Source organism: Bactrocera latifrons, unplaced genomic scaffold, assembly GCF_001853355.1.
Source record: "Bactrocera latifrons isolate USDA-ARS-PBARC rearing strain unplaced genomic scaffold, ASM185335v1 scaffold_230, whole genome shotgun sequence".
Taxonomy (NCBI): Eukaryota; Metazoa; Arthropoda; class Insecta; order Diptera; family Tephritidae; genus Bactrocera; species Bactrocera latifrons.
The window spans coordinates 140,762-165,803 of record NW_017535853.1 but is presented as its reverse complement, the minus strand read 5'-3'; the positions used below and the strand labels follow the sequence as shown (position 1 = coordinate 165,803).

At 33.4% G+C, this 25,042-nt stretch overlaps 5 protein-coding genes across 10 annotated transcripts; 4 read left to right on the top strand and 1 right to left on the bottom strand.

The window, feature by feature from the left end:
- Window positions 1–1,366: 1,366 nt before the first annotated feature.
- Window positions 1,367–4,279, bottom strand: LOC108968872 (meiotic recombination protein W68). Of its 2 annotated transcripts, XM_018933189.1 has the most exons (4): window positions 3,885–4,279; window positions 3,006–3,099; window positions 2,715–2,891; window positions 1,367–2,649 (listed from the first exon to the last, which is right to left on the bottom strand). In XM_018933189.1, exons 1-4 carry the CDS (start codon window positions 3,885–3,887, stop codon window positions 2,006–2,008), a joined length of 918 nt encoding a protein of 305 aa, XP_018788734.1. In that variant the 5' UTR covers window positions 3,888–4,279; the 3' UTR covers window positions 1,367–2,005. The 2 variants fall into 2 exon arrangements, with proteins under 2 accessions (XP_018788734.1, XP_018788733.1); XM_018933188.1 differs by having other exon boundaries at window positions 2,715–3,099.
- A 905-nt stretch (window positions 4,280–5,184) lies between these two features.
- On the top strand, window positions 5,185–6,322 carry LOC108968847 (ADP-ribosylation factor-like protein 6). The gene is made up of 4 exons (XM_018933145.1): window positions 5,185–5,368; window positions 5,431–5,559; window positions 5,873–6,001; window positions 6,097–6,322. Exons 1-4 carry the CDS (start codon window positions 5,191–5,193, stop codon window positions 6,240–6,242), a joined length of 582 nt encoding a protein of 193 aa, XP_018788690.1. The 5' UTR covers window positions 5,185–5,190; the 3' UTR covers window positions 6,243–6,322.
- A 971-nt stretch (window positions 6,323–7,293) lies between these two features.
- Window positions 7,294–9,099, top strand: LOC108968845. The gene is made up of 3 exons (XM_018933144.1): window positions 7,294–7,527; window positions 7,588–8,856; window positions 8,980–9,099. The coding sequence occupies exons 2-3, from the start codon at window positions 7,705–7,707 to the stop codon at window positions 9,097–9,099; spliced, it is 1,272 nt and encodes a 423-aa protein (XP_018788689.1). The 5' UTR covers window positions 7,294–7,527; window positions 7,588–7,704.
- An 825-nt stretch (window positions 9,100–9,924) lies between these two features.
- Window positions 9,925–16,354, top strand: LOC108968887. 5 transcript variants are annotated; one of them, XM_018933215.1, is made up of 8 exons: window positions 9,925–10,111; window positions 11,733–11,766; window positions 12,010–12,299; window positions 12,366–12,848; window positions 13,221–13,469; window positions 13,530–13,728; window positions 13,807–14,114; window positions 14,238–15,425. In XM_018933215.1, the coding sequence occupies exons 4-8, from the start codon at window positions 12,519–12,521 to the stop codon at window positions 15,423–15,425; spliced, it is 2,274 nt and encodes a 757-aa protein (XP_018788760.1). In that variant the 5' UTR covers window positions 9,925–10,111; window positions 11,733–11,766; window positions 12,010–12,299; window positions 12,366–12,518. The 5 variants fall into 5 exon arrangements, with proteins under 5 accessions (XP_018788760.1, XP_018788761.1, XP_018788762.1 ...); XM_018933216.1 differs by lacking the exon at window positions 11,733–11,766 and having other exon boundaries at window positions 14,238–16,354; XM_018933217.1 differs by lacking the exon at window positions 11,733–11,766 and having other exon boundaries at window positions 12,412–12,848.
- A 4,307-nt stretch (window positions 16,355–20,661) lies between these two features.
- On the top strand, window positions 20,662–24,240 carry LOC108968851. The gene is made up of 4 exons (XM_018933150.1): window positions 20,662–20,790; window positions 22,530–22,667; window positions 22,803–23,937; window positions 24,012–24,240. The coding sequence occupies exons 1-4, from the start codon at window positions 20,738–20,740 to the stop codon at window positions 24,174–24,176; spliced, it is 1,491 nt and encodes a 496-aa protein (XP_018788695.1). The 5' UTR covers window positions 20,662–20,737; the 3' UTR covers window positions 24,177–24,240.
- The last annotated feature ends 802 nt before the right edge of the window (window positions 24,241–25,042 follow it).

The following is a 25,042-nucleotide window of genomic DNA, read 5'->3' as shown; positions in this document are numbered from 1 at the left end:
ATATTTCATAATTATTTTTAGATTAATTTCAGAATTATTTCATTGAAAAAAAATATACATAATTATTAACAAGCGGTTATACATATATATGTATGTATGAATTTACATACACACACATATGTACATATTTACACAGCAACGKCATGTACTGAAGGAATTATCGAATTGTGTACGCAACTATTTGGGGGTATGATGCTTAGTTGTATGAGTGGYAAAATCATTACTGAAATTTTGAAAAAAGTTTCACAATGAAATCTAAGCAACATCTACGTGGTATGTAGTATGTCGTTATATGTATGTAACTGGTAACAGATAGTATGTTTACAAACATGTGTGTGTATGTGTATAATTAAAATTAAAAGGCCACTTACCTTAGCTGAAGAGGTTCGCTGTTTCATCGACGCCGAATTCGAGTGTGAAGCCAAAATGTTTTTGTTTACAACAGGCAGCGGTGCAACACCTACACCTCCTCCGCCGCCACCACCACCTCCACCAACACTTGTTATGCCAGAAGTGTGATGTTGATGGTGATTTATAACTGCCGCATTTGAAGACGTATTGTTTGGTGGCAATCGACCACCACTATCTGTTGCTGTCGCATTATTCACTAGATGATGGTGATGCTGATGTTGATGACTGTGTTGTTGTTGTTGTGGTTGCTGTTGCTGCTGCTGCGGTTGTTGTGTTTGTTGCTGTTGTTGCGATTGGGATGTTGTATTCACGGTCGTATTTGTTGGAACATTACTCGCAACAATTGGTGTAGTTGCTGTTGTTGTGGCAACAACAACACTAGTTGTTGTAGTTTGTGGCAGTGCAATAATGTTGGCATTTGCCGAGTCATGTTGTTGATCCTTGACTGAATGCACTGAACTATTGATGGTACTATTATTGTATTGTTGTTGTTGCTGCTGTTGCGAAGTGTTTAAGGTAGTGGCCGTTAAAGAATTTGTCGTTGGGGTGTTTGACGGCACCGCAGATGCATCCGTTRTGGAGGACACATGTTCGGTTGGTAGGGATTCAGGAACTGTTTGTAATGTCGCTCGCATTGTAGCAGACATTTTATTTCAAACAACGCCAACTTAAGCTTAAACTAATACAAGACAAAAATGTGGATACAATTTTGCTTAAACGGTTGCCTTTTCCCGTCTTGTAAGTGTATAGTATAGATGTGTGTATTCGTCGCCACCACTATGCTCTTTATATCGCTGCCAAAGCTCTTCTAACGCTGTACCAACAGTCTTTATACTTTGTTTAGTTTTTGGCATCAGTGAACACCAAAAATGTGTAATTTTACATATAGATGTTCACCAAGCCCTAGCTGCAATATCACTAAATAAATTTAACGACCATCTGGAAGAGATATGAAATAAATAAATGTATGAGAAACAGTAATTACAATATACATGTTAAAATTTTTTTCAGATTTGTTTTCGCGGARTTAAAATGCTTTTTCAATTGTGGCTAAGGTGTGTTTAAATACAACGAATTAGTGAAATTGTACATTTTGTCAACCGAGTTGCATTTTCGTTGTGGAGGAGAATTTACCAAAGTAATATCATGTTTATTTTATGTTGTATTCAGGGTTAGTCGCACGCAATAATCGATTTAAGGGTAATTCACATATGTAGAGTTCATTTATGGTGAATTTATATCAAATCTTAGGATTTACATTTGTTAACTMCAAAAACAAATACCAATATTTTAAATCAAATTAGAACACAAAGGTCAACGCACACTACAAACAAAGCCTACCTTAAGGGGTTAGGGGTAGGCAGATTTCTGAAATGATTTTTTTCTTGTAATTTCTTAAGACACAAAATCTTAGAAGTATTCAATGCAAATTTGAAGTAAATCTGACAACCTATTTTTTTTTGTACTGGCGACCCACTGTAGCTCTAAAGATTTCAATAAAACTTATACATGGAAGATAATAAAAACAAATATTTATTGATTTACTTTCAACATTATACTGTTGTTATGAACTTAGTTCTTATTCGATATTCACTCAAATGACAAGATTACGTTTTATCTTATTCGGTAAGTAATCATTAATGAGAAATTTTTGTGCAATGCAATGTAATTCRTCGATATGGACTTTCCTTTGTAAAAGTTGCATTATTTGCAATTCTGCACGTATGGCAGGTTTTAAATAATTATAACGCAATATATTTTCAAGTTTACGATTATCGAACTTGTTTAGTGACGCGCTTGAAAAATTAAACATATACAGTTCACTTGGATGAATGCCTAACCATTGCATTTTGGGGCATATTAAATTTTTTGAAATRTCATACGGCATTTTTCGCGATCCATATTGATAGATTAATAAGATATCGATACCAAATGGATCGGCATCACAAAGTGCATAGATTGGAAGCTTATGCTCAAAGGAAAGGCGATGTACAATGTGACGCGTACATAAATCGGGATAACCTTTTCCAGTAATCAAAATTATATCTTTTCCAATAGTTTCAAATATTTTCTGTGATATGAATTTAGAAAATATGGTATCTTTTTCGACAATTAGTACAAATGATGCACTTGTTTCCAAATAATTGATAGCATTATGATCTTGAGGTAGTAAAACAGCGCCGGTTTGGGTGTAACAGTCGATCATGTCACCATTTATCATAAGCATACGTATTGAACCTATAAAAACAAGAAATTAATACAACAAAAAATATTTTATATTCTATATAATTATTAAATAAAACCTGCAATTAACCCCTTTCCAGATGCGGAGATGCCCAAATTCCATGGTGTTGACCGTAAAAGTACACAGACATCTTTTAAACTGTTACAAATATTGATAGTTTTGCAATTATTGGCCGGATCTTTGTAAAAAAGTTCTCTTAGTGAACATTTGTCACCAGCCAAAAGCAAGTTATGTACTTCCATTAATAAATAAAAACAAAAGGAAGAACGTTGAAAATTTGCCATTTTACATGATACAATGCGATCGAGCAGTGTTATACTGCGCACATTATTACGAGAACGACTCTTACATGTTCCTCTATTGCATGATATTAGTTTCTCCAAAAAAATTACCACAATTTGTTCAATATYATTTACCAAAATTAAATGATTCATCCCAGATATCTTAATATATTAAAAATGAAAGAAATTAGAACGGAAAACGGAAAAAATTTAATTATTTTTAATATGGTATAAACAGTTGATATATACGTATGTATATTTTATATAAGTTTTAAAAATCCATAAATATTTTCTATCCAACTCAATAATAAATTCAAGGAAACTATTTATATATTTATTATATTCATTTCATGTTCTACTTTAAGCAATTATGTAGTCAATAATTAAAACAAATAAAACTTTACTGTGTGCRATTCTCTTTGTATGCTTGTTATACACCCCTGTTTTAGGTATCAACATTAAACTAGTTTTCCAATAACAATTTGACCTTTCTTTTTTACCGTTTTGATTTGCTTGCGTTTCCATTTCTTTTTATGTTAAGACAAAGAAACCTAGTTAATAAGTTTCCTTACTTTTTCACCAAATACTTTAAGGTAAAATGTGTATTCGTGTATACACGCCTTATGTACATACATACTATATCCTAATATTTGGCACAAGAACCAAATTTCCACTCAATCTAGGCTTTTAATAATTCTTCTAAACTAGAAAGATTTTTAAGTAATTTAACTGAGACCTTTCATTAGCAGTAAAATTGTGCAAAAATAATAAGCTGATGTGAATAGCTGGTTGGCAAACGTCAACATATCAGAACTCATTCATAATTAGTATATTGTATAAAGCTATGATTATGGTTCTCTAATTTTCGTATTAAAATTATTGATAATAGAAGTGGGTTGCCCTCATATTATTGATTATTTTTATTACGCCCATCCTCCTTCACTTACCATTTACATAATTTTATTTCATATTCCAAATTTCCAAAATTTTAATTTGTAAGAATTTCAATAGAGGACTTGAAAATATACTAAATCTATACTTGAAATCAGTCACTACAAATATTATAAAATTAGTGGATTTCTCTTTTAACATAAGACTCTGATGCTTCGTACAGATCGGATACATCAACACACCGCTGCAGTATCAAGGCCGACTCAGAAGCATTGAAGTCGACGTCACACGAACTTCGACGCGATATCTTCTTCCTCTTTTACTTATACATATGATGTATCTGCAGGTTTTTTCTCTCGATTGTGCCCGTTCTTAAATGGGCTTTATTTTTATAACAATTGCCCAGGAAATAAATATGACAATACGAAAATTATAGATTGATTTTCACACGCGAACACTTACAATATGAAATATATGCCACGGGTCATTAGCGAACGTCCCGAATGAAAATTTACCAACTTCCACACCTTAGCCACACAATTCTTATGCACTTTTCTTTATACAGTTTTTTGTATTATCAACATCACATCAATCGTATTCTTAACAAAAATTCGCGATACACACCTTTCTGGTATTTTCAATTACTATTTTAATTAATTTAATCTGCAAAAAAAACTATTTTACTTCACTTTAAAATTACTGCAGTCTGCAGGATCTTCCCAAAATTTGTAGATATACGTACGAATGGCACTCACACGAGCGAAAAGATGGTCGCCATCTTTAAATTCAGGTATTCGTCGCAACGACGTCAACAGCATATGAGCGGCCTGCCACCTATTGATATATATGACAATTTAGATATTGCATATGGCAACACAATTTATTTCTGATAGGTTTACAGAAATTGTAAATATTTTTCATACAATAATTACATAGAGCTTCTGTAATTATATTACTTTATTTATTAACATATTTAATACAACATAATTAATAGCTGCAGTATGCTTACAATACATTTTCCCTGTTTTAAATTATAAAATGTTGTATGTAAACAAATGATTCATAAAACAATACATTTTATAGATATAATGCATGTAGAGCAATAAAAAATTTTGTTTTTAATGCATTTAAGATATTAAATCTCTATAATTCATGTGAATTATGAAAATTATAAATAAATATCGGAATATTTAATTATTGTTTGAGCTAWTTCTGGCAATGTTCGCTAGCTCATATTATGTCATAATTGCCATAGTAACGAAATTTGTTTTTCCATAATCACTCAAAAATGTAGGTAAATGCCCTAACAAAAAAAAAGAATAAAAATAATTAAAACTAAAAAACCGAATATAAAGTTGAAAAATGGGAATGTTTAAAAAGATTTCGACATTTTTTAAAAATAAATCTGAGAAAGTTACAATTCTTGTCATTGGCTTAAACAATAGTGGCAAATCAACAATAATAAACCACTTTAAGTCGCCGCATGAGCAAGCTGCAATTACAGTTCCAACAGTGGGATTTACATTAGAACAAATAAGAAGTAAATTATTTAAAAGCATATGTTAAATACCTAACTGCTAATTGTTTATTTTGAAAACAAAGGTGAAGGCGTTTTATTTACAATGGTAGATACATCTGGTGCATGGCGTTATAGAAGCCTATGGGAGCATCATTTTAAAAATTGTCATGGTATTATATACGTTATTGACTCAAGCGATCGCATGAGATTGGGTAGGTGGCATGAAAATCACAATGATACGGAAAATATTTTCTATTTTTTTTTTTTACTTTTTAAATCGTTTTATATACTATATATACAATTTTAATAATTTTTAGACGAAACATACATGGATATGTATATATAAAATTTTAATAACTTTTGGTTTAAATGTTGTTGGTTTTTATTTTTCAAAATTTATATTGCGCCATATTCCATTGTATGATAAAGTAAATTAACAAACATTTAGTTAGAGTAAAATCGTTACTTATATTATAAAATCAAAGCTTATTTTATTAATTTTATTCCATCATCTGTTGTTCGTAGTTGTGGTGCGAGACGAACTAGACACGCTTCTGCAACATCCCGATCTAGTAAATAGAAGTATACCCATACTTTTATATAATAATAAAGTGGACTGCGAAGATTCTTTGTCTAGTGTAAAAATAGCAGCAGGTAACTAAATATAAAAGTTAATTAATATGTGCAGATCTTAACTATGTATATATACTTTACTTTTAATTTTTATAATTACTGTTTTGTTTACTTAGCATTGGGCTTACACAATATTGTGGATAAGCCTTGGCATATAACACCAAGCAATGCAGTGACAGGCGAAGGCCTAGAAGATGGTGTTCATTGGTTAGTGCAACAAATTAAATCGATGAATTCTAATAATAAAAAGCTTAAGCGTTGATTTAATTGTAACAATTATTCTCTAGTAATATAATAATGGTGATAATATAAAAAAATATATTTTTAAAGTTAAAGCTTAAATTGTTTTTGTTTATTTGAAAACTTGAAATCCCTATAAAAATTGCACAATAGAAAACTGCAATATCTACGCAACACATTTGAATTGCAAAAAAAGAAAGAAATAACAAAGTATTGCTCAAAATGAAGTTCCGATACTTGCATTTATGTATGTACATAGTTTCTCGTGCTAGTGACAGTAATCGTACAGTTTAATTTTTGTAATCCATTGAATCGTGTGCATCACAGCGATACTGAAGCAACATGGCCTCTAAAGGTAAATAAACCTAAATATTTTGTATACAAATATTTTCAATACCAAGCTCGATTTTAACTATTAATCACATTATGCATTTATTACTCCGTTTAAGCTTCCATTATAGACCTTAATCACGATTGTTTGACTATAATTTTAACAAGATTAAATCAGCATGATCAGATAAATTTTAAACACACTTGTSAAGGGTTTAAAGCACTTGAAAAAATACATTGGAATTCTGACAGTTATATGCTTCGAAGGTGTTGCATCTAAAAGTGTGTCTAAGGTTTGTAATTTGAGCTAACTTTAAAAGACCTTTAATGATCTGGTTTAATATTTTTAGACACAGTTAAAGGAACTAGATCAATACCAAGATGTACGAAAATTAAAACAAAACCTTGACAACGAGGTGGATTATGAAGTTTATAAGCTCTTTATTATCACACTAATGAACTCCGTAATGTAAATATGTYGTTGTTTCAAAAAAAGCCGACGTTTCCATCTGAGTATTACTTGGTTACAAAATTCGTGGCAACTTAATATAAACTGTTCAGGGCATAAAAACGCTTCGAAGAGGCACTTTACATTGACTTTAGATTATTTCATTATTAAATGATSCTATGTTTTTACTTTTAGAAAATAAAACAATTTACTGACAACTACTACTATTGTAAGAATAGTGGCAACCTACTTTCGCGTACTGTTAAATCGGTAAATCCGTTGAAAACAGCTGATTGCTTAACACAATCGAGAAAATAGCAAACATCGATAGATCGAGTAATTTACGTTCGATACYTGTATGGTATAATTACTAACAACTTGAAGTGAACCAAAACAAAAAAAATTACATTTTGTTTATATTTCAGCAATTTTGAATMAAAATTCTGCTAACAAGCGCTTTGYCAATAAATGCTTTCAAAACCAATAAGTTGGTAATTTTATGACAACGGTTAGTTACGCGTGTAATTAAGTAAGTACTTTTATTACTTATGCTTGTTTAGTTAATAATACATACAATTTTGTGTAACAGATGTCGGCGGATGGCAATTGGAAATCATAGCTTCTGCTTGAATGTCACCGAATCGTAAATGATAAATCGCACATTGGTAAATAAAGTGAAAATGTTATTGTTCATATCCACTACAAAATGCTGAATTTGAACGATGATTGTATTTTATACATTATAACATTATTAAACCAAAATGATCAATTGCAATTAAAACGTGTGTGTATGCGTCTAAATAACTTAGTAAATATTTATTGGCATCATAAATACAAAAAATGGAGCAAATATGACACGAATTGTCAAAATGARAAAGCATTTCTATGGATGATATATCATTTGCATGATTTCATTGAAGATTTGGATTTAGGCTGCTTGCGAACGGATGATATGGATATTTTGCGAAGCTATGTATTTCCTAATRCACAAACACTAATAGCTGATGCTGAGATTGTAGAAACAAATGCATTAGATGTATTTCCTAAAGTATTTCCGAATTTGCATAAAATAAACTTAGTCGCCAATATAAATATGAATGTCATTGCAAAAATGAATTTTTTAACGGAATTAAAATTAGAGTACGTTTGCTATACGGGCGATTTCAGTTTACAGTCTATTTTTACAAATTTAAAACTACGCAAGTTTAGTTTTGGTTACACAAAAGATGAATCCAATAAGCTGTATAACAATTTCCATGAAATTCATAGCATTATTCAATGTCAAACCTTAGAGGAGTTTTCCACAAATGCCGAGCTGTTAAATATTATAGCCGATAAGCTACCTGAATTAAGAAATCTTAAGTTGATTGGCTGTTTTATAAATTCTAACGATCGCGATTACGAGTCTGTCTATAACAAGATAATTGAAATATTTGGTTCGAGAATACATACACTAATTAGCGATAGTTTTATAGGTTATTTTCCTATGCAAATTCTATTAAAAATGCCAAATTTAAGAAAATGGATAATGAAGGATCGCTTTGTGAATCGATTCGATGAGAATGTTTTAGCGAAAAGCTTAACAAACTTAGAAGAATTGCTGCTAATAAATATAAAAAATATTTTACCAATATTTGAAAACCGTTTTGAGAATGGTGATGAAGAATATATGGATTTAAATATATTTGAACTTATTGGTGCTTGTAAAAAGCTGCGAGTGCTGGGTATTCCTATGGAATGGCTAAATGTTGAGTTGAGTTTGCTACAACTTTATAATCTCTTACGAGATAAAGGTGAAACAGGATCACGTTTAGAGGTGCAATGTTTTACGTTCGATTCAAACGCTGACGTCAAAAAGGTACTTATATAGTAAATGATATAGAAGAATTTTAAATAAGAGTTAAGGGTCGGGCATTTTATATGCTAGTATACCTAAGATATGATGATAGTTCAATAAATGATTTTCTTTATAATTATTTAGCAGTTGACGGAAAATTATGAAGACCAAATGCGTATTATCCAGGCGTGTTATCCAAAAGAGGAATTTGACCGTTATTCTTTGCATTACTTCAGTGAGCGCTTATTTGAAATACATTTCTAAACAATACATAATTAAATTAGTAATTTAAAATTTATTATTAATTAAAATAAAAATATTATGAATCTGTTATTACAGAAAATTTTAGAGATACATAATAACTAATAAGAATTTTAGAACAATTCTTTTTTTTTTTATTTATTGACAATTCTTTTTTTTTTATTTATTGACAAATTAAAGTATACAAAAATGATGTCGACTAATAATTAAAAGAAAGGGTTTAGWTAWAAGTGTGTTATCTTCTTAATTAAAACAATGCTTATTAACTTAATTATGTCAATATCTAATTAGAAGGCACAATTAAAGAAACCAATATGTAGAGGTAAAAAAAAATCCATTTGAAGCTGTGTATTTTCGCCACTTTTGGTATTAGTCTGAGAACAGTTCTGGATTGGGGATATTATAAAATAATTAATTTATATATTAAGAATGATAGGCTGAGTTAAATTTATTGTAAAAACAATGCTTGAACTCGGGCCTGAAAGTGGAATGAATTTTTATATACTTGGTAACACTTCTCACTTTTTGGCGTTATGCTTTTTCAATAAATTCGTAAACAAATCAACATTTTAAAAACAATAACAGGGTTGTTTTAAAATGTCTAAACATTCAAATAAAACCTGATTTATTACAAGTTTTCAATTATTATAAAGTAATTGTGTATTCAGAGCTTTTGTCTAGAACTAACCAATTGCTTACAACGTAAGTATTAGATCTCTTTTTAACTGGTTTCATGTAAATATCAGTTTGAAAATTGTTTACTTTGCGTTAACAGGAAACCCTGTGCAAACTACTATTTTCAATTTTGGTTAGCTGTCGATTTGCTGATGCTCTTGATTTATTTCATTTTCGACCTCGGTTTGGCTTCTTTGATTCCGTCTAGTTATAATTGATTACTTAGCTAAAATAATTTTAACCAAGATAAAAGTGAGAATGATATTAAAAGTGTAAAATAGAAGTGAATAGTGGGAACTAAAAATGAACATTGCGGGCTAAATATTTGTAAAATTGAATGGTACGTTAACTTTTTTGTTAAAAGAGGTTTGTTAGCGTAAAATTAATRGTGCGGTGTAAATAAAAGGAATATCTACATATAGATTTATATATATATGTGACGACTGATTGGCAACGAAAACTCAAATTTTTGTAGGAATTAAACTATTAATATATACATACATATCTACATAGGTATTTGAAAACACGAAAAGTATAAGGATAAAGTATAGAAAAATTTACCAGGAAGAAGAAAACATAAGGAAGTAAAGTGCTGAAAGATAATAAAGAGGAGAGTAAAAGCGTCTTTCATGCAAAGGGTGTTGCCATAGGCGCCTGTCACATATTCAATGTACTTATATTGTATTGTTTGGATCGTAGTACATATTGAGMGAATGCTGCGTGTCCAATATTTGTCGCACCAGTAATGAAATGTTTTTGAAGGGAAATTTGAAAAAATAATAATAGATTTTTATATTGAACGTGCAGCAGTCGATGTACTGAGTGGTGGGTTTGGATAAGTTAGAAATTTCCTTTTAATTATATTTTATTTTCAAACATCCATTGTAAAAATAACGATTTCTAAAAAGTGTTTTGTCAATTATGTTGAGATCAGACTTTTGTTTTGATTTTTTTATTTAAAAATTATGCTTTCAAAGATTTAAACCAGTGTAAATACAATGTTTGCGTGATAACTGAATACGAATAGACTGTAAATTATAATGATCAAAATTAAAATTACTCAGAAATCTTTTTCTCGTTGAGGAAGCGAGTTTCCAWTTTACACAACCTGTATATAATGGATGTTTATCAACTGGAACCTAAATTATAATAAGCTGGCATCACCATCAATTTTCGTTGTTTTCTTCATTTTTATAACATTTATGGTTTCTGTTTCGTTATCATTGCTGCATTGCTTTTATTTAAGTTTTATCGGTGGTTATTTTTGTGGTCTTCGTTTTTTTTTTTCGTTTTCGATTGTATAGTTTAAGGGGGGTATGATTTTATTTTACAAGAGAAGTCTTGATGAGGGGTTCAATAGACTTCAACAGAGCAGAGCTGTGTAAACGACGTAGAATAGCTCGCCGAAGCAGCAAAGTATTGTGAACATAACGAAACAGTCACAATCATTTGGAATAGGAACTCACAATTCTTCAAAGTAAGAGGTATTTCAGAGAAATAGTTCATAAATTTGTGATAAAAAGGATATACGAGTTATTTTTATAAAGCTATGTTATCGTAACCMGATAGTTAGACAAAAGCATTAAAAATATAGATAATCTAGCATGGCGGAAATTGTAAAGTACTTAATCACGGATATAAAAAGCTATACGTGTATGTGTGTGCTTTTTTATATTTGTTGCTTATGCTGAAACATATACAAAACCAGAAAAGAAGTGTTTTCCATAGACCTTCATAGTTTTACTTCGTTTTGTCATCAGTCATCAGTTGTGCAGCTTTACCATTCATTTCATATATTTTTATGTATTGCCTATCAATGATTGATTTTTTTACAAATTCTACTATGCAATTTGCAAATTAACAGAATAATATGAGCTAATGTATTAAGACATATAGTGTGTAATATGTATGGGTTTTTTTTTTATTTTAAATATGGACATTCCTACCCTTCTTACCTCAAGTATTTAATAATGCACATTCACTCTATATACGTAGGTAAGTTCTCATATACATTCTATATACATATATTTTTAAGATATTTACTATTATGTATGTAATGTATTTGTTAGAGGCACGTAAATTATAAATTATGTATATGCCTCGAATTATGTATGTCTATGTATACAAAATTGATGAATACATGTTTTTAATACGTATGTATATGAATGTCATATACGTGTAACATACACACATCTTACTACTATCTTCATATTAATATATATAACCACATATAACTAGATTGTTAGAGTGATACGAGTATTAAATAAAGTGAGAACGTAGTGGAGACGGAGGCTCCAAAAGCGTACGCAATGCTGGTGAAGTGGAAGTGATCACATGAAAAATTGCTGAGCCAAGCAGCAGCTAAAACAACAACAGCAGCAGCAGCATAATTTGGTCGTCAATTTCAATTGCAGCAGCAGTAAATGCAACTGTAATCATAATCACAACAAAAGTAACAATATCACCAAAAGCCAAAAGTTTGATCATATATCATTATCTACATTTCATGAAATCAATGCTAACATAAGGTAAGTACGCATCAAATACTATAACTAAGTTAAAGTTTTAATAACCAATAACATTTATACCCACAGAATATATACGGCAGTTACAAAATATTAACTGTTCTGCCTTTTACAGTTTCTAGCGACATTTGAAGTCAGCAAATATTCCTGTTTAAAAATTTAACCACACATGTAAAGTGGATATTTAGGCGTATACAACTATACCTTTTTTATATTGGCGAAATGGTATCGACGCGTCAAATGGCCACAAATTGTGGCAGCGGCTTACTCAATCAAAATTGTGCCACTTCAGATTCCGCCCGACTCAACACAATGTCCACACAAACTCAACGTGGTATGATTGCAGCACCATCAATGCCTACACGTCAATGTGGTCATCATCAGAGCATTCAACAAAATCAACAACAGCAGTTGGTTAAGGAGAATGACACAACCGCCACCGCTGCCGCAAATGAGAATACAGTCACAGTGCAGTTACTTGATATGCCCGTCGAAGTTTTATCCAAAATATTTGCCTATGTCGGCTATCGAAAAGTTGGACAAATGAGAGTAGTAAGTATTGTGACAGAATTTGCTGCAAATATTTTAATCAAAATCAAATTTTAGTATGGAAAGCTAACTGCAAATCCAGTTTATTCTCATATTGCAATGTTATTTTACGAAATAACTTTTGTTGTATAATACTATATATTATAGCATTTAATTATTATTTTGTTTTTAAATATTTTTTTAATGTTTTTTTTTAATATATTTTTTAATTTTTTTTAAATATTTTTTTACTTTTTAGCTTAATAGGTAAATTTCATTCAATGTAAATTTTCCTAAAAAAAGTGTTTTTAGAGTTTATTATGGATTCGCTTATTAGACAATTAAAAAGCTTTAAAGTAAAATTTACTAAATTTACTGTTATTTGTCTGTTTACAGATTTCTAGCAGAATGAACGAYGTTTGTATGGACATATTGAATTCGACATTTTCACGTCTTATTACGCAAACATATAATCGTTTTCATGCCATCAAAGCGAATATGCCGCGTCGTGAATCTGCTCGTCGCAATCATCCGTTAGCATGCGAATGTGATATAATTGAAACATGTTATATGCGTTTGTCGTTGTTACAAATGACTTTTGGTAAACATATCGAACGTGGCCACTGCTGTTTCTTTCCAGGAGCCGTAAGTCTATCCCATTAATTTTTATAACCTAAATTTCAATTTCAAAAAAATTATTTACAGATTTTAGACGAAGTATACAATATTTTAACTTACATAAGGAATACACCACGCCTTGAGCGTCCTTATCGGGTTACCGATGAACTTTTTGATCTCTCTACAATGGCCATGGAATACTTTAGGGATCGTATTGAACAAACGTTGCCCGATATTGCTTACTTTAATAAGGACTTTTTTAAATTGCCCACCACCACAAAAAGACGTAAGTATATTAAAAAAAAAAAAAAAACTAGTTACAAGTAGATATTTTAAAATATATGTATGTATTGTTACGGGCTAGCTGCTTTGGTTGCATCTGTTGATCATGCGGATAGCGCCTCAACGTCACCACCACAAAGCAACATGGTATTGCGTAAAGGTATACGTAAAATCAAGCAAGGTATGAAAATATACAATAACCAGTTGTCGGTATTGCGAAATGAGCTGCGTAATTGTAAACGAAAATCATCGGAGCAGGGCAAACAAATTGCCGAACAGCAAAAATTGTTGGCCGAACAGCAGAAACAAACATTGGAGTACGCCAATCGCTTGGACGAGAATGATAAGAAAAACGAAGAGAYAGCACGTAAATTTTCCACTTTGTTGCAGGTAAAAACGAAATGCAGTAAAATACAATTTCATGCAGTTGCAAAGCAAATCAAAAMCAGCTGATTTTATTTTCGCCTATTTTTATTGCTAACATTTATTTTTCTTATTTACACGATATGACAGGAACTCAATAAGTGTAAAACCGAAYTACAATATTGGCGCTCCAAAAGTCCGGCCATACCGATTTGTACTTCATGTGGGCAAAAGTTGGCACCGTCACTACCGCCGCCCGAAGATTTTCAAGCATTGGTCAATCAAGGTGTTAAACCGGAGGACATCATACTCAACTTAAGKGACACTGACACTGACATTGGGAAGCTTGTATCGAACAGTGGCAGTGGCGCATTGACAGCAATAACAACACAATCGTCACAAGCTGGATCTGTTTTTGCATTTCCGGATAAAGATACTACCGCAAAACTATTGGCTGTTAGCAGCACGGTGAACAAGAATCAACTTAAGCGTCAACATTTTAGTGCCAGTTCAACGTCCGCCAACTTGCCCACTGCAAGTAATGATGGTCATAGCGCATTCAATATTTATGCCAGTGGTAGCAGCAGCAGCAGCAATAATGGCAACAACACTAATTGTTGCAGCTGTCACTTAAATCCASCTGCTGGCACGTATTCAAATGCAACAACAAGAAATGAAAATTTTAAAGAATTTAGCAATGSTATCGATGCCGATGATTGCCGTATGAGCGCCGTTGCGCAGTCGCTGCCAAGCGAAATGACAAATCGTTTGAATTACGTGCGTGGTAGCAATATAATACGTACGACTGCAACTGCTGCAAACAATAGTAACAACAATTGGTATGGCTTGCAACAAAATAATCCGACCACAACAATATCTAAAACAATTGGAGGAAATGCTRTAAGCGCTGAACAGACTGGTGAGCCGGCCGCAACTRTTTCGTTTGGCGGCAAGGACACCGCTAGCAGCATTAAATTGCCGCAAACAGTGGGCGGACGCTCTCACAGGAGCGTTATCGTTAGTCCGGCCATGCTGTCGGCCACCAAGGGCGGCARCTGCAATGGTGCGTCCCATATGAGCATGCCATTGTCAGCCAAAGGAGACAGTGACATATATGTTGATAAYAGCAGCGATGCAACGCCATCACTGTCTGTGTCCAAAGATGGTGGCAGTGGTGGTGTTGGTGTTGGTGGTATTGGTGGTGTTGGTGATGGTGAGGACCTGTCGGTGGAGYATGTTGTTAGCTTGCAGGCGATCACCTCACACGATACAAAAAAAGCACGTAGAGTACAAAAAGCCACGAGATGTTTAAATGGTAGTGGCAAACGCAGTAAATAATAATCATATAATCTATAATATTTTAAATGTAACACTTTTACTGTAGTGTTTTCCTTTTACTATTCGAATACATAAAAAATAAGAGTGATGGTAGAAAGAAAAACCAGCAATAGAAAAGTGAAACATTAGAAAAGCGTACGAGTATGCTACGGAAACAACAACACAAAAAAAAAACAACAAAAACATATTATAATTGTAAGGAATGGCAGTAACGGCAATAGTGCGCAGTTGGCTTTGTGGTTTTCTATTTAAACAATTTAAACAAACTGTAACACAAACACACACATACATACATGTATTTGCATATAATTTAATGCAKTTATATACATACATATGTATTCAGTTGGAAATGATAAATTCTAACTTCGTAGGCAACGTGATAATTATTWTTTTTTTTTWATATTAATTTTCCATCGTAAATTTTTACTGAAAATTATTATTTTTTAAACACAGTAATAAAGTCTTCAAAAATGTCTCAAAGTCCTTACTAGTTGGCACTTTCACACATACACACACACTCACGTGTAAACATATTTTGCAAGTTACACATATTAATAAATATAATTATTATTATATAACACACACAAAATGTTGGCAACGTTTGAAAGTAACAAAAGTTGGGGGGCAAATGCAAAGCGCTAACGTTTCAAATGTTAAAAGGCATATGGCATTGTATGTAGACTCTTAATAACTATGTGTTTAAAATCAAACTATACATATACCCGAAATACAATAAACATAAATATTTGAATCGGTTAAAAACAATAGCCAACAAAAAGAGAACAACCAACATTACTAATTGTATGTTGTTCGCTAATTTTTCTCATTAATAATATTTAGTGGAAAACAAACKCCAACGAATTCATATTTTTGATTTTATTTTGCATAAGGCAAACTCAAAAATAAAGCAACAAACAAAAAAAAAAAAACAGCAAAGAAAAGAAACAAAACGTACTGTAGTTTGAAACTTAATAAAAAGATAAATTGGCGTTTTAGCAGTTTTAAGTTTTCTGTGTATGAAATAAAAATTATTTAAAAACCAATTAAAATTTGCTTTTTCAGTTTTGGGGTTACATAAGCTTTAAAAAAAATCTTATTAATTCTCTAACATCTCTAGAATATTGTCCTAAATTTTCAAGTYGATACCAACAATAGTTTTGGAGATATAACCTATAAACAAATTGCGCGCTAGAGTTCAGCTATACTACATATGTCTAGAGTCAATTAAAACTTTTTCTCAGAATTGTGTTTCCGAAGTCGGTTCTCAAGACATTTTTCCTTTTTTTGTTTCCTATAATTTACAAGGTCTTGAAAGAAGGATTGGATTTTGTTAAATTATGGTTTCAAAAAAAAAAAAAAAAACCGAAAAATGTTCACCAAAATATGCAACTTCTCTGTAAAGCGTCTGCCAAAAAAGCAATTTTCCCTTTTATATGTGTTTCTTTGTCCAATACCTAATTTATGGTCTTCAAACACACGCATCTTTTACTTTTGATTATGTTATAAGAAGCTATGCTGTCAWGGCGGATACAGCATTTTTGGAGCGTAGCCGGAAATGAAGTCGTAAGACGTCAAAATGAACTATGGTTCGCTAASTCTTCTCTCCCTAGTAGTGAAGACACTTGAAGTCTTGCTACTCCCGACCTTCATTCACCACCTGAGTCTAGCAAACCACCAGCATGGTTTCCGAAAAGTCCTTAGTACCACCACAGCATTAAGCGTTATAAACGTCCAGATTGTTCGTATACTTTAACCATAAACCGCCCTGTGAGACAACTTGGACTTGTCAAAAGCCTTTGAGACAGTCCGTCACACAACGCTGGACATCGCTCTCTCCATGACTTAAAAGGTGGACCAGAATACTGCATTCCGGTCTACAACCGGATGCCTCTTGATATCTCCATATAGTGAGGTCCGTTTGCTCCCAATCAAGGAGCATAGCGTACTCCTCTCCAAGCAGTTCCTGCTGGGGTCCTTTCGCAAAAATCATCCTTGCAGTCAACTGCTTGGAGCGAAACCTCCTCATAAGAACATTATGAGGTCATTCCTCAACTATGTCGATGACATTAGACAATACGCTGACCAGACTTCGGACGCAATATACTTCCGACAAGCACTCACCGCCATTCATAGTACAGCCATCAACATCTTCACCGACTCCCTTTCGTTGTCGCGGGAAACGAGAGTGACCCTTGCGCTGCTTCGTTCTGGATACCCACTTATCTAGAAAAGACCCAGCGTGCAATAAGTATAAGCATGACACTGGCCGCCTCTTTGCATGCCCCACCAATYCCATTCACCTGACAACCCTCCCCCTTTGGTCGAACCCTGTCGAAAAAGCAAAAGTTTCTTGGGTCTACCGTTCGATGACRTYGACGACAACTTAACTAATTCTTACYATCCTAGCGGGAATTATGTACTCGTTAAAACAATAACAACATCGTAAGATCCCGTTCCCTCCGACCGTTCTACGTAATAGGAACGAACGCGGATATTTTATCCGGCCGACGACTGAGGCCAGCAGAATTGCTACTGCTACAACAACAACGTCGAATTTTGAATATTTTTCCATGAAAATAAATATATTACTCTACATTATAGATTATTCGACTTTCCCTTCTGGGTGTTAAAAAAATTAATAAACCTTGTGCAAAGATACTAGCAACAACAAGAATATCAAGATTTTATATTATTTATTGTCAGCTGTTAAATTACACTTATGCTAACCAACAAACCGCACAAACAACAAAGCAGCATACAGTGACGGCCATTCTGTAACTGTTATTAATGATGGTGGCCTGCTACAAATTAAATGAACGTAAATCACTTTTAAAGATGGCGTCGCATTCGGATATCACACCATACCAAGCAACGCTTTAGGTCTCCAAAAATTTAGACAGCACACAGGTTTGCGATTATTTTGCTGAAGAACGGAACAACAACAAAAAAAAACAATAATAACAACTGAGTGTCCATCACAACACAAACACCATTCCAACACTAAGTTATTTTASAAAATACTAAATATTTCATTATTATTGCCCATTCTAGCGTGATAAATCGTACGTTGACATCGAAATTAAATTTAAAAAAGTATAATAACAACAAATAGCAACAATTTAATTTTTGAATTTTAAAATGCGTATTCAGTACATGTTTATATGTAGACATATGCATATTCAAACATACGTTCATACAACACTCAWTCACACAAGTATTTTCACTTACATACATACATATGTATACTCATCTGCACGTAAATAGCAGGACTGGCCAAATGTGGTGTAAATGTGAGTGTGCTCAGGAAGGCAGACAATTTTCGCTTGCTTTCGAAAACTAAAAATATCCCTTTAAGAATTCCCAGCTGACTGCACAAAGAAAAAAAAACAAATTTATAAATACATAACATAATCACATTAAAACAAAATTTAGCGAGGCGCAACACAATGTGTTAAATATATGTACATGCAAATATGTACATATGTATGTATATATATGTTTGTTTTGTATTTAAAAATAATTTTGAATTAACGCACAAATCGGTTTCTTTCGCACATGATCTGCAAGTAATTAGTTTAGAGTGTTGCCATCTGATTGAAATTGATATAACTGATGATGAAATAATTCCTCAACTCACGTGTAAGCACTAAAGAAGGAGTGCTGCTTAGTTTGTCGTTCTTTTAAAAATCGCATTCTATCCCTCTTGCTCTTCATTAATGAATTATTACTTCTTCTCGACAGAGAGAACTTCAAGGTCGTCTACTACAAGGCGTACAGAAAGCACGAGGCATGGTGCCTGCGTTTCTTTTATAGAGCCAGCTAACAGCTAGCTTACCGTGAGGTCACCTTATGACTGTTAAATCATAGCACTTCAAGGTGCGTCAGTCAACGCAGCACTGATCAGACCCTGTGCCTCCGTTTCTTTTATAGAACCAGCTAACAGCTAGCTTACCGTGAGGTCACCTCATGACTGTTAAATCATAGCACTTCAAGGCGCGTCAGTCATGGTATCATACCTTGTTAATGAACTCGAGTTAAAGTTGCACTGTGACCGAGAAAACGAGATCTACGAGCAACTAAACACATTGTTTTCATTCCCCAGTAAAGATTGGAAAAATGGCTCTGTAATCGATTGTTCCAAGACCGAARACTACATAACAGGCAAATGAGCTGGCTTCTTCTTTAGTAATYTGTACACAGAAGGCAGCTTCAAACTAAATGACTACAATTCAGTCTTTCAGGCCGAGATCGGSGGCATAACAGAAGGTGTCAAGTTGGCTAACGCTCTAACCAGCAAGTCCATAAATATCTGGACATTCCGTCAAATAGGAATATAAAGAAATGAAAAGATAACGAGCTGGCCCCCCCGAGTGCAGCTGGGGCAGTAATTCCCCTAAGCTGCCCCAGCCAATCAACTCCTTCAAGGATTGTTTGAAATATTGGACTCTGAATAAACATCTCAGGTTTAGGAACACAAGCAATAYAGGGGTAGTGTTGATGGTGGACAGACCAAAAAGTTCCTATTTCTAGGTAAAAGCGACCTTAGTAGCATAGTAGGGGTCATCACGGGCCACATATTCTTAAGATCCCACCTGCAAAAAAATGGCATAAGTGAATTCGGGGGAATGCAGAGCATGCACGAAAGATGATGAGGGCCTGGAACGTTATCTATGCGGAGGTCTAGCCTTCAGCCAGATGAGAATGGAATATTCCCCCGCTCTCAGTACGCCAACTTTACAATTGAATCTTCGCAGGTTTAGAACTCAGGAACAGCGTTCGATAAAAAATTTTGTAATTACTTTTACAAATTAATTCGAAGCGTTCGAYAAATGGTGGCAAGGTCGTTGTAAGGTAATTTTCATGCTTTCAATTAGTGTAGCGTAAATGTTTTTCTTTTCATATAAACTAGACGAGGAGTAGCTATTTATTGCTATCGAGCGTATGGATGCCTATGAAGTACCCTACAGACACCTCACAAGCAGCGGAAATTTTCACAACAACCTGGTACTGTGTCCTTTAACAACTTTTGTATATTTAATTTACTATATTTGAAAGCAAAAACAACTAAATAAATTTCATATTAGTAAAAATAAAAATAATTAAATAAATACAAATACAATTTAATACGATTTTTCATAACGGTAATTAACCCTTACCTGCCACAGTAGGGCACTTGGTACCCAGACTTTTTGGCTTTTGTTGTAGTTAATGTCTGCTTCTTGCCGATTTTTTATTGCTCAATTACGAAGCGATTGCCGATTGGCACACACAATACGTAAAGCACGTTAGGCATTTAAGATTTCTATGCTGAAATGCAAAGTTTAAGTGAAAAAGTGAAGATTGTGCAAAATTCTACTACTCCAAGGTTGGTTAATATGTTTGTTTTGCAAAAAAGTGTTCATTTAAATCAATCAAGTCAAAGTTAATTTCCAATATAATAAAATTAAATAAAAATAAAATTATTGCATAATTTGTAAATATTTATTCAAGGTGTATAATTAAGTAATATACATTTTCGAAAAATTAAAAAAAATTAAAATACTATTTGAAAAAATTAATTAAAAAAAAAAATTAATTAAAAAAAAATTAATAATTTTAACACAATTAAAACAATTAATTTTCTAAACATGTAATAATTTTTTTCGGAAAATTAAAAAAAATTTAAAAAAACCAATTAAAAAAATTAATTATAAAAAAATTTAATAATTTTAACACAATTAAAACAATTAATTTTTAAACATATAATCATTTTTTGGTTATAAAAGTATATTAAGATAAATAAATTACATTTTTTGTACATATTAATTTTTTTATTTTAAAAATTTAATAAATAATAAAAGAAATGAAAGACAATAAAAAAAATCAAGTTCCGTTATTTAAAAAATCACTAAAAGTGAAGATAAAAAGATCTAAAATATATGCATTAATAAAAAAGTTAAAATTCAATAAAACAACGAAAAATAGTGAAATAAATGGAAGTAAAAACAAAAAATAAAATTAAAACATAATATACCAAAAATCAAGTTTGCTTAAATAAAACTACAAGTCATATTTGTTATGCAAAATATGTATAAAAATATAGGGTTAACCAACAAGAAGGATAATAGCAAGTGATATTAAAATGAAAAAGAGCCCTGAAATTTGTTTATGTTTTTTTTTTTGTCATGCATACAATTTTATATTGTGAGAAAAAAGTACCCGAAAAATATTTAATTATTTATCAACATTTATTTTGACGCCTTTAAAGTATTCTCCACCAAATGGAAYAATACCAGCCACCACCAACGATTTTTCCAGTCCTACTTATTATGCTTTCGTAAGCACTTTTTGGGATGATCTTCCTTCAGCGAGTTTTGTTTTATTTTTTCGATCGATTGAAAACGAGTTYCACGGAGCGGCAATTTCAATACAATGGTTAATCGATGATATTCATTGCGTTTTTGGTTTAAAATTCCGTCACGATCGTGACTCGATGCGATGGTGCGTTACCATTGTAAATTGTTCTTCGAAAATTCTGGCCGTTTTCGACGGATGTTTTCATGCAAACGCCGCAATACGGYCATATCGAACTTTATATTCACCGTCTGTTCCTTCGAAACATATTCACGATGCACCTAACTACGAAAATTAGAAAAAAAAGCAACGAGCATCACCTTTGAGCGGTTTTGGCGTGGATTTTTTGTTTTCGGTTGCKTTTTTCTTTCATTTCATGTTTGCATGACAAACTCACAAACCCATRTTTCATCGGCAGTTATAATGTTTTCCATAAATGTGGGATCGGAATTCGCACGATCAAGCTTGTCCAAAGAGATGTGTTTACGATACTCTTTTTRAAAAAAAATTCAGCATCATTGTGACGAGTCGTGAAACAATGGGTTTCATACTCGACTTTGTCAGCATAAGTAAGGGATATTAGTACCAACATAACCCAACAAAACATTTACTGCGCTTCGAAATGCTTCTGCCATGCCGTTTTACCATATACAAGTACATACGGATATAACATAATCGGAACAGTAGCGGAAAGATACGCTTTATTTACATTTCACTGCACTCGTGTTATTTTCACATTTTAATTTTCTTCCATAACTATTGCACTTTCAGCCGACACCTGGTGGCTACCGCTGWGCTTTCGCCTGGCGATGTTATTTTGGAGGAGCAGCCGCTGCTTGTGGCGCCCTTTTGGGAGTGTGAACAGATGAAATGCAGCCAATGTCTGCAGGACTCTTTCGTAATGTGCAAGTAAATTTACACACTACAACAACAAATAGCCTTGCGACCTGCTAATATGCTTTCAACTTTTAACTAAACACGTACTTAACACAAATCCTAACCTCACACCCACACCTTAAAAATACACAAAACATTTGCTTATAGAAAGTGCGAGTTCTTTCCGCTTTGCATCGATTGCACCACACACAATACCTTCGACTGTGATTTTTTTTGCGAGGGCGCTGCCGGTGCTGAGATCTCCAAAAATCTGCTCGTAGAAAATTACGCCATTTTCGGCGTGCTCAAATTATTGTTACTTATGGAGAATCCAGCTTGTAGCGAACAGTGCGCAGCGTTGAGCGCCACACCAGGCGCCAACGTGGTCGACAGCGAGGCATGGCAGGAGCAGGATTTACAAATCGTTACACCGTTACTACAGTCGGGCATAGCGCGTGCTTTCCAGCGCGTCAAGGTCACTCACGAATTATTGCACACACTTTGTTGGCGCATCGACGCCAATGCTTTCGAAGTGACCGCCAGCGATGGCAACACCTTGAAAGGGGTGTACGTATGCGGCGCACAACTACCGCACAACTGTGTACCCAATACGGTGGTCACCTTCGACGAATCCTTCCGTTTGATATTGTACGCATCGGTGCGTATAAGTGCCGGCGACATCATCTACAATACATATACAAATCCGCTAATGGGCACCAGTCAGCGACAGCATGAACTGCGCTTGACGAAGGGCATCGAATGCGCGTGTGCACGCTGCAGTGACCCACTGGAGCTCGGCACACACATGAGCTCGCTGAAGTGTTCGAACTGTGCGAACGGCTTTGTGGTGTGCCWGGCGTCCATGCGAGACGGGAAGGGTGGTGGTGAATGGAAATGCACCAACTGTGCGGCTACGATGGCGACGGATACGGTGAAACAATTGCTGGTCGATGTCGGCGAGTCTTTGTTGGAGGCCAACAGTGAACTGTTGGCATATGAAAACTTGCTGGCGAAGTACAGCGCACATTTTCATCAAAACCATTTTGTTTTGGTGGAGATCAAACAGAATATTGCATCCATACTGCGGGCCGTACTCATGAATCCCATGTGTATACCGGGTAAAGACTTGTTGGAGCGCAAATTGGAGTTGTGTGAGGAAATTTTGCCATTGGTGCGTGCTGTGTTRCCAGGTGTCTCTAAGTTGTACGGCATTGCATTGTATGAATATCTCTTATCTTATATGGAACACGCCGAGTTGATTTTTGAGGACAAGGAGGTGGAAAATGCAGCACTGATTTTTCAGGTGAGCTTGGTGACAAATTTTAGTGGTTTTGAAGAAAATTATATGCGCTGATATATTGTTTTCATATTACACAGGAAAAATTAGAAGAAGCACGTGACATCGCATCAAAAGCTAAAGAGATGCTACGTTTYGAACCAAGCAATTCGCCGGAAGGACATTTAGTGAGCCGTATAGCCATGGAGCAGAAACGTATCGAGGAGAATCTAAGACAACTTAATTCCAAGCGCAGTTGTGCCTAAAATATTATGTGGTGTTAAAAAAATTATGGTAGGAATGATAACCAATATAGTTTTCGAGCATAAATTTATGTAGTTTTATTTAAGTAAACTTAGGTCGCGAGGTCAGTGGAGCTAGATAGGGTGTTTTAAAAGTTTTGTAAGATATATTGCCCCATCGAGTTCAATTCAATTGAAATATCAGCAAATATTTTTTCTAGATTTAAGTTTCTCTTGAAAGGTATCAAAATATATGTATCTCTGTTTATAGAACCTTAGAGCTTTCATCGGCAGTACAATAGGATAAAACAGCCCAAATATTAGTAGCTTATAACAAAGCTAAGTTAGAAAAAAGATTAGAGATCTTTCTTTGTTTTAACTAAAAAATCAAAAGCTCAACGCAGCTTTTGTCTGAATTAAGTTCATTATGAAAGCTTTATTTAAAACCGTCCGCGATTAATAATTTTTTTTTATTAGATTTAGGCGGTTTTAGAGATTAATCTTGTTCATTTATATCGGATGGTGAACTTAGTTTAGACAGGATTGTTATTCTATTAAAAAACGTTGAGAAACGTTCCCCAAAAAGCCATTTTTTTGTAAAAACGTCAAATTTTGACTTTTTGTTTTTTTTTCCTTCGTCTAATACCTAGTTTATGGTCTTAATTGAAGCAAAATTTTTTTCTTTTTCCTTTTGATGATAGTGTAAGAAGCTCTGCTGTCAAYCGAAGGCATCCCCCAAAAAAAGGGGGAACACAGGAAATTACATCGTAATAGGAGAGTTTTGAATATTTTCCTTTGAAAATGCGGTACCGTGCCTGCATTTCCTTTATAGAAGCAGCTAACAGCCAGCTGTCCGCGAGATAACATTATGACTGTTAAATCACATCACA